Source organism: Crocodylus porosus, unplaced genomic scaffold, assembly GCF_001723895.1.
Source record: "Crocodylus porosus isolate Cpor-Errol unplaced genomic scaffold, CroPor_comp1, whole genome shotgun sequence".
Lineage (NCBI taxonomy): Eukaryota > Metazoa > Chordata > Crocodylia > Crocodylidae > Crocodylus > Crocodylus porosus.
The window spans coordinates 1,955,607-1,964,429 of NW_017728947.1; the positions used below are offsets into that span (position 1 = coordinate 1,955,607).

Here is an 8,823-nt window from a genome sequence, read left to right on the forward strand (position 1 = left end):
AAAAAAAAAAAAAAATTCCCTCCTGCCCACAGAGGGAACCTCCCAGACATGAACAAGATGCTGGACAAGGAGGATTTCACTATGATGAAAAGGGCCATTTTTGCCACACAGGTTCGTTCTCAGTCCCAGGAGGGGAGATGGGGACTGGTTGTTAGAGCATGGGGTAGTGGGAGTCAGGATGTCTGGAATCTGTCCCTGGTCTGGGAGGGGTGGGGGCTGGTGGGCTGGAGCAGGGAGTGCTAGGAGCCAGGTTGCCTGGGTTCATCTTATTTCTGGAAACAAAGTGGGGACTATTGGTTAGAGCAGGCTCAGGGCTGGGAGCCAGGACACATGGCTTCTACCCCCAGGTGTATGAGGAGAGTGGGGCCTGGTAGAAGGAAGGGTGTGGGGGCTAGAATCTGGGTTCTCTCCCAGCTCCGGGAGGGGAGGGAGGGCTGGTGGGTTGGAGCCAGGATGCCTGGGTTTCAGTCCTTTCAAGGTGGACCTCTTGAGGGCTGACCCTTGTCTGTCCATCCCCTCCTTGCAGCGTCACTCCTTCCCCCCTATATGCACTCACAATATGCTGGACGACTCCACGGACCCCATCCTGAACACGATCCGGCGCATTGGGCTCTTCAACAGCAGTGCTGACCGTGTCAAGGTGAGCAAGCAGGGGAGGGGAGGAGCTTGGGGGTGGGGGAAGCCTGTTGTGTGGGAGAGGGTTCTGTGGTGTCCTGAGGTAACCTTCCACCCCTCTGTGCCCCAGGTCATCTTCCACCCCGAGTTCCTCTCCTCCACCAGTCCTTTGCTACCTGTGGACTATGAAGAGTTTGTCCGTGGGTGTCACTTAGGTGTCTTCCCCTCCTACTATGAGCCCTGGGGATACACACCAGGTAGGGATCCCCTGGATGCTTTGTATGGTGGAATATGGGAGGATCAGGTGGGGTAGAGCAGGAGAGGCTGGTAGCCAGGACTCCTGGGTTCTATCCCAGCTGTGGGAGAGGAGTGGGGTCTGGTGGGCTAGAATAGGGAGAGCTGGGAGTCTGGATACCTGGGTTCTCTCCTGGTTCTTGGAGGGGAGAAGAGTGGGTTCTGGAGTGTTTTGAGGGAGGGTGTGGGGGCTGTGAAGCAGGACACCTGGGTTCTATCCCAGGTCTAGGAGGCAGTGGGGGCTGGTGGGTTGGGAACAAGGCGGGGCTGGGCACCTGGGTTCTCTCCCAGCTCTGGGAGGTAGTGTGGGCTGGGGACACCAAACTCCTGGGTTTCCATTTTCCTGTTCACTGCTTCTTTGATTCAGTCCAGAAGGGTCTGCATTTCCATGGCAGGTGAGGGGTCCCTGCATGTCCAGCCCCTGTCCCACAGCAGGCATGTTTCCATGGGCCACACATCAGTGCGCTGAGCTGTGGCATGGTAAGGGGGGAGTTTAGGGGCCAGATACACCCTCCCCCCACAAGAGTCTCAGGACCTCTGTGGCAGCTCAGAGCAGGTGACTATTGGAGCAGCAAGGAGAATGAAGTGAAGAACCACAGCCTGCCTAGTTACAGCAGAACAGGAAAAGATCTGGAACAAGTTTGTGGAGTGGGGAAGGATGACACAGAGTAGGGGAGTCCTAATGTGTATCACAGCTCAGTACCACCGTACCACAGCTCAACCCACTGGTGTCCCCAGTGTGAAGAGCAGAGTGCAGATGCCTGGTGTTTCCCTATGCTTCTTGACTTTGCTGGTGGCCACGTGGGGCCAGGAAGGAATTGTACCTCCTCCTGTTGCTATAGGTATCAGGGTGTTTTTAAGCCTCTCTGAGGCATTGGGTATTGACTGTAGCTCAGGCTGGGGATTGAGACTGGGCTGTGCCAATTCTCCTGCTGGGACTTCAAGCCAGAGGCTCTGAGCTAGAGGGTCTTACCCCCCTGCTTGGAGTCAGACCAATGCTACATTTGAAGTCAGGAAGTAATTTTACCTCATGGTCAGATCAGTACAGACTTGTGTGTATGTGTGGAGAGGGGGTGGGGGGGGTTGCTTTCCTCTGTAGCAGGTGTGGGGCCCTCCTTTTTGGGTCTCTCCAGTGTGTGTAACAACCTGGCAGTGAATAGACATTGCCAGCCCTCATCCCCCTGCATTCTGGGGCAGGTTCAAGGGCTCTCAGCATCCTTGGACAGTAGCCTTGTAGCTGTGCAACAGGGCTGTGAGGTACTATAGTATTAGGAATAGGTTGGACCAGGATTTGGATGGGGCTGATCCTGCCTCAAGCACGGGAGTTGGGCTAGATGTAACCCCTGGAGGGCCCTGCTTGCCCCATGGCTGTAGGATTCACCTGCCCCCTTTTCTCCTCCCCACAGCTGAATGCACTGTCATGGGGATCCCCAGTATCTCCACCAACCTCTCAGGATTTGGCTGCTTCATGGAAGAGCACATTGCAGACCCCTCTGCATATGGTGAGAATGGAGTGGGGTGAGGCCTGACACCTGGGTCCTTTCCCAACTCTGGGAGGGGAGCAGGCTCTGGTGGGTTAGAATCAGGAAGGGGAAGGGAGCCAGGACACCTGGGTTCTATCCTGGCTCTGGGAGAGGGGCAGAGTCTGTTAGGTCAGAACAGGGGTGGGCTGTGAGCCAGGACACTTGGGTCTGTCTGGATGCTGGGGACTGGGGTGCCTCTGAATTCTCTCTTTGGCTTGGACCCTGGGGAGGCTGGAAGCCAGGATGCCTGGGGTCCTTTCCCAGGCTGGTCAGGCAAAGGGTGGGCTGATGAGACACCTGACAGTTGGTGCAGGCTTTGGTTCTTCACCTGACTGGGGTGGAGCTGCCTGGGCTGGGCTGAGTGCCTGGGATCCCTGGGCTGGGCTCTGGTGGGGAAGGGGGAGCAGGCAGACGCTTGGTTTCCCAGGCCAGGCTGTGACACTGCACCTCCCACAGGGATCTATATTCTGGACCGGCGGTTCCGCTCGCTGGACGACTCGTGCACCCAGCTGACCTCCTTCCTGTACAGCTTCTGCCAGCAGAGCCGACGCCAGCGCATCATCCAGCGCAACCGCACTGAGCGCCTCTCCGACCTGCTCGACTGGAAGTACCTGGGCCGGGTCTGTACCAGGAGGGTGGGGTGGGCTAGGGCTTGGCAGTAGTGAAGGGGATGACTAGTGGGAAGAGCTGGGTCAGGCGAGTTCTGGAAGGGATGGGCTAAACCACGTGTGGGGGCAGTGGGGTGAGAAGTTGAAGCACTGGGAAGCAGCAGGCCAGGAGCTGGGCAAGGTAGAGGTCAAGCTGGGGGATTTAATTGGGACAGGTTATGGGGGTGGGGTTGGAGCGAGGGACCTGCTGCTCCCTCCAATTTAACCTCCCCCTCGCCCCCCAAGTTGCATGAGACCGCAACACCCCAGCCTTGTCCACACTGCTCCAGGAGTGACCCCATTACTTGCCTGCCCCCCATCTCTTCTCTTCAGGGTGTTTGGATCAGCTCCTCCTCCACTGGGAAATATATCCCCTTCAGCCCCAATTGGATACATTGCCCAGTGAGAGGTTAACCAGTCCCAGGGCTTGTTGAAAGGCCCTGTGGGCACAGGGTGGTCTTCAGGGATTGGGGGGGCTGCTATGGGGGAGGGGGAACCCAGGCATGGAGTCCCTTAACCCTCTTCATGTGGCACCTGTCTCTCTTCCTTCCCCCACCCCCCCACAGTACTACATGTATGCCCGCCGTATGGCACTGGCCAAGGCCTTCCCAGACAACTTCACTTATGAACCTCACGAGCCCACAGCGGTAAGTGCCCCAGAAAGACCCACTTGAAGCAGGGTGGGGTCCCCAGCACCCCCCACGCGTTTTTCCCCCCCCAGCCAACTGCATCTCAGTGCTGGGCAAGGAGTTCCTATATAACCAGCCCCTAACATGCCCTACTCCAGAGCTGGCTGCATCTCAGTGCTGAGTTAGGGGTCCCTGTATAAGCAACCCCTAACATGCCCCTCACCCCAGGGCCAGCCACTTCTTTGTTCCAGCACTGACTGACGTCTCCCTCTCTTTCTCTGCCCTTCCCAGGCCCAGGGCTTCCGCTACCCCCGCCCAGCCTCAGTGCCTCCATCTCCCTCCATCTCCCGCCACTCCAGCCCCCACCACAGCGAGACAGAAGAGGATGACGAGCGCTATGATGAGGATGAGGAGGCAGAGAAGGACCGCCAGAACATCAAGCCACCTGCTACTATGGGCCCTGTCCCTGACTGGCGCAAGCAGCCCAAGAAGCCGTCCAGTGAGGCCAGCACCTCCTCCAATGCCAGCACTCCTACCCTGCCCAGCAGCCCCAGTGACCTCAGCAGCCCTGGCAGCTCCATCATCGAGGAACGGAATTAGACACCTTCCAGATCATTCTTGACCCTGGGGGGCCACTCGACAACAGGCGGCCAGCGCCCCGCATTGGAATGGTTCTAGGCCCCATCCCATCCCATCCTCCTGCTTTTGGCTTTCCCCTGTGATGCCCCCATCCCAGGCTTGCCAGGCTTTGTTGCAGTCTATACCAAGGATGCTCAACCTTTCCAGCCTATGGGCCAGAGAAGTGGGGTGGGACTGATCCCTGGGCTGGATGGGGCTCCACATGCCAGGATCAGGCCCCACATGGCCTTGGCCAGCCTCTGTATGCCCACATTGGGTCTCGTGTGCCAGGATCAGGCCCATGTACTAGAATTATTGGGCCCTGTACTACCCCGGCCCAGCCCAGGGGGATCTATGCCACTAATTTAACACACAAGAGCTGGGTGTCCAACCCACGGGCTCCCTGTGGCTTCATAGGTTGACAGCAGGGGGGAACGGGAGCCACTCCTCCACTGCCACATTTCAGACCTGTTGAAAGCATCACAGGCCTGATGAGCTGAATCCAGGGGCTGGATCTGACCCACAGGCCAGGGGTTGAGCACCCCTGATCTAGAACCCTGCTGCTCAGGGACCTTCCCTGCCAAAGGTGGTTGGGGGACCACAAACCTGGTTGCATGCAGGAGGGTTGTGCTCTGTAATCATTCAAAGAGGCTGCAGGACCCAGGCAGCTTCAGACATTCTAGATCAGGACCTGTGTTGACTTGGGAGGGAGGTTCTAAGCTGCTCTAGAATGTGCTGGACAATGGAAGGGCTCTGGAGATGTCTGGGCTGTGGTTTGGTGCTGTACTGTGGGGAACACTTTAACTTGGAGCCCCCTCCACAAACAGAGGTGCAGGTTGCTCTAGAGCACTGTTCCAGAGCTTCACTCCACAGGACAACTCTAGACTGGCTTCAAATACAGTGCCCACCTGGGGAAGCTTGAAGCAGGCCAGGATGGAGGGTGGAGGGGAAGGGTCCGGCTCTCCAGAACACAGATCTGATGGTTGCTGAGTGCCTCAAGCAATATGGTTCTGGATGAGTCTGGAACAGGGTTGAGTTGTTCTCAGTTGGTCTAGAGTTGGGCCTGCTCCTGAGTGCTTGGGGGTGAGTCTCAGCTGTGAGGTTTAAGCCCCAGTAAGGCTCAGGGTTGTTTCTGAATGGGCCATAATTAAGGGTCTGTCTGGATTTGGGTCTGAACTACAGCTCAGGGATGCAAAGAATGTTGCTAGTGGGTCAGTGTTGGGAGTCTGGGGTGCTCTGGAATGGCCCTTGTTTCTGGGTTGTGGGGTGTCCCGATGTTGTGTGAGCCTTCCTGTTCTAGAGCACGGGTGCTTAACCTTTTGGCCATGTACCCTCCCCTATGTGCTGGGACTGGGTCCTTGGAGGGGTGGCACCAACCCTTCTGGCCCATTTGCATGCTGGGTTTGGGTCCTGGAGGACCAGCACTGGCCCTGGCCCCTCTTGTCCCCTGTACGCTGGAATTGGGTGCCAGGGGCCCTGCCCTTACCCATTGCTGTGTGCTGGGATCAGGTGCCAGATCCAGCACACAGGGCCTGGGACTCCCCATGGGTCTGGATATTTGGCAATAGGGGAATGGTATCGCCACTCTCCTGCCACCAAATTTCTGGTTCTGGGCATGGCCTGGAGGTTGAGCCCACGACCCTGTCTACAGGTTCTGGGGGTTCTCTAGAACTCTTTGGGAGAAGGAGGGGTGCCCTGGCCAGAGCATTGCATGCTAAGCCATTTAGCACAAGTCATGTGTGCTCCAGCCTAACCCTCTGCTCTAGAGCACCCTAGTACCTGCTGGGTCTCGATGAGCCAGCTAGAACCAGTTCTGGGGAAGCGGCCTATGGGCTAGCAAAACCAGGGGCCAGAAGCAATAATCTAGGTACGGCCATGGACCTGTCTGACCCATGTTTCAGACTAGATAATGAGTGGCAGCAAGGCTGGCCTGACCTGCTAGCTGCCCTCCCATCAGGCTGGTTAGAGCCCCTTTTAGACTGCAGATATTGAGGCTGGTACAGTTCTAGATCCTGGGCTGTGGCTCTCAATCACTGGCTGCAGGGGAGGGCCCGAGCTTCTCCAGAACTGTGCATAGCTGGAAATAGCGGGGTCTGGATTACTCAAGGATGTTGCTGGGAGCTTCCAGCTTCTTCAGGGCTTGGGTTACATTACTAGACCCCACCCCCACCCCTCGAGGATGCAGTCCTGGGGCCAGGCAGCTACTTCTGGGGAGAAAGCCTTCAGATGCAGCCACCTCTGGGGTGGAGCAAGAGTTTGTTCATTTGCAGATCTCAGGCACAGGCTTCAGCCCCTCCCCACTGAAGCAAGGGAAGTTGGTACGTGAAGCTGTGTTGTCTCTTCCCCACACCCACCCCTTCCCATCTCCTGTCCTGTATTCTCCCCACTGCAAACTCATCCCAGGCAGCTCCCTGCTCCCACCCAGCTTTTATTTATGGATGTTGTACACACAGCTGGGCTCATGTCACACTGTTTCTGTCCATCCCCGATCATGACAGGGGCAAATGCATCCAATATCAGAATAAAAAGGGATTTCAAGATGGTTATTCCAGCTGCTCTTTATGGGTTTGTACAGGGATGGTGTTAGGCATAGCCTGGATGGGAAACGCAGCTGTTTCTGGAGTCGGGCACACTGGTTCTGACGATCCCACAACTGGATTTCAGCCAAAGTCCAAATGATAACAGCACAGACACCTGGGTTCTCTCCCAAAGATTCTGCGAGGCAGAATGGGGTTGCGTAGGATCAAAACAGGCAGTCTCTGGGGTTCTTTCCCAACTCTTGGATATAATGGATTAGGGCAGGGAGGATCAGCGCTAGGATGCCAGCTTCTCTCCTGGCTCTGGACTCTGGCTTCCAGCTGTGCTCTGCCTGTATGCCTAGGTTCTTTCCACAAATGTGGAGGGGAGTGGGATCTGGTGGATTTCGGGATGGTGCTGCTGGGGCTGAGGACTCCTAGGGCCTGGTTTGATTCTGAGAGTGCAGTGGAGACTGGGTTTAGAGCACCAGGTTTGTGGGGAGAGGAGTGTGGGGAGCCTGGATACATGGGTTCCATTTCTCTAACATCTCTCCTCCCCTGTAATATAGATAGTAAAGACCCAGCCTCGATCTTAATGCCAAGCATTTATTGGATGCCAGTTAATTTGTTTTTCCCTTGGGGGTTGCAGGTTTGCTGTTGCACTGGAATGTGTGTGTGTGTGGGGGGGGGGGATGTGCCCCCCCCCGTTTAGATTTGAAGGGCCAGCACAGCTGCAGAACAGACGGACAGTCACAGGGCTCAGTCGCTGCTCTCGCCTAGGGTGAGACGGTCGAAGAGGTACTCGCCCAAGCCAGAGTCGGGCGCCCCCACACGCCGCAGGTTGGTGAGGTGGTCACCCAACTTCTTGATGAGCTTCACCTCCTCATCCAGGTAGTGAGTCTCCAGGAAGTCACACAGCTGTGGGGAGGGGGAAAAGCAGTAGGGCTCAGGACACCTGGGTTCTATCAGTTCAGGCAGGGGAGTGGGGTCTGGTGGACAAGAGCAGGGGGGTGGTGCTAGAAGCCAGGACACCTGGGTTCTACCCCCAGCCCTGGGAAGGGAGTGGGTCTGGTGGGTTAGAACAGAGTCTAGGAGCCAGGACTCCTGGGTTCTATTGCAGCTGTGGAAATAGGAAGAGGGTCTAGTGGGTTCTGCTGGGTTAAGACTAAGGATAACTTGAGAACCAGGACACCTGGGTTCCTTCCTGGCTCTGGAAGGACGGAGAGGTAGTTCCCAATGGGTTCAACCCCATGGGCTTGGAGAAGGAAGCAATTCTCCTGGGAGCTTCCTTCTACTTCTTCCCAGGCCCCTGCCCTAAGGTCCCTATGCCTAGGGGAGTTGGGGATGGTGTCTGTGGGTTTTAGCTGAGCCTGCAAGGTGCTGGCATGTGACAGGGAGTTGGGAACCTGGGAAGTGAGAGACCTGAGACAATGGTGGGAGGACAGTGTTAGGGCAGTATACTGCATGCCTAGGGGATCTGTGCATTCTTCATCCCTGGAGGGGTTCAAGAACAGGATGAACAGGCATTGGGGATTGGCCTAGGCTATGCCAGTGCTCCTGCTGGGACTAAAGCCGGAGGTTCCCCTAAAGAGGGTCTTGCCCCTTTGCTGAGGGTCCAATTGATTCCCACACTAGGGGTCAGGAAGGAATTTTTCTCCCTTGTCAGATTGGTGTGCACCCTGAGAATTTTAGGCTTCTTCTGCAGCAGGCCCATGGCCTCTACCTGGGATCTCTTGAGTGTATATTAACAACTTTTTTCCAGCAGCAGGACATTGGCTGCTCTCCTGGCTCTACCTGTGGCAGGTTTGGATGTGATATGTTGTGTTGTGTCAGGGCTGACCCTAGTTTTTCCAAAAAGTTAGATGATGGATTTCTACAAGATGGTTTGGATAGGGCTGATCCTGCGTCAGACAGGGCTTGTACTAGATCAGCATTTCTCAACCCATGCCTCGTAACCCAAAAGTAGGTTGCAAGAATATAT

At 56.3% G+C, this 8,823-nt stretch overlaps 3 protein-coding genes across 8 annotated transcripts in view; 2 read left to right on the top strand and 1 right to left on the bottom strand.

Annotated features, from left to right (window-relative positions):
- GYS1 (glycogen synthase 1) overlaps positions 1-6,866 on the top strand; it is a 25,311-nt gene extending 18,445 nt beyond the window's left edge. Inside the window, exons 11-17 of one of the 2 annotated variants that reach the window (XM_019551074.1) lie at positions 33-111; positions 527-640; positions 746-872; positions 2,316-2,411; positions 2,889-3,052; positions 3,646-3,726; positions 4,000-6,866. In XM_019551074.1, the coding sequence (XP_019406619.1) occupies positions 33-111; positions 527-640; positions 746-872; positions 2,316-2,411; positions 2,889-3,052; positions 3,646-3,726; positions 4,000-4,308 (970 nt within the window). In that variant the 3' untranslated portion in view covers positions 4,309-6,866. The other variant, XM_019551075.1, reaches the window with a different exon arrangement.
- LOC109320799 (AP-2 complex subunit alpha-2) overlaps positions 1-8,823 on the top strand; it is a 621,923-nt gene that overhangs the window by 254,062 nt on the left and 359,038 nt on the right. The gene's annotated exons all lie outside the window — the stretch shown is intronic.
- Positions 7,428-8,823, bottom strand: part of LOC109320835 (ferritin light chain, oocyte isoform-like) — a 3,550-nt gene continuing 2,154 nt past the window's right edge. The window contains exon 4 of the mRNA XM_019551113.1: positions 7,428-7,760. Within this exon, the coding sequence (XP_019406658.1) occupies positions 7,602-7,760 (159 nt within the window). The 3' untranslated portion in view covers positions 7,428-7,601. The remainder of the gene's footprint in view (positions 7,761-8,823) is intronic.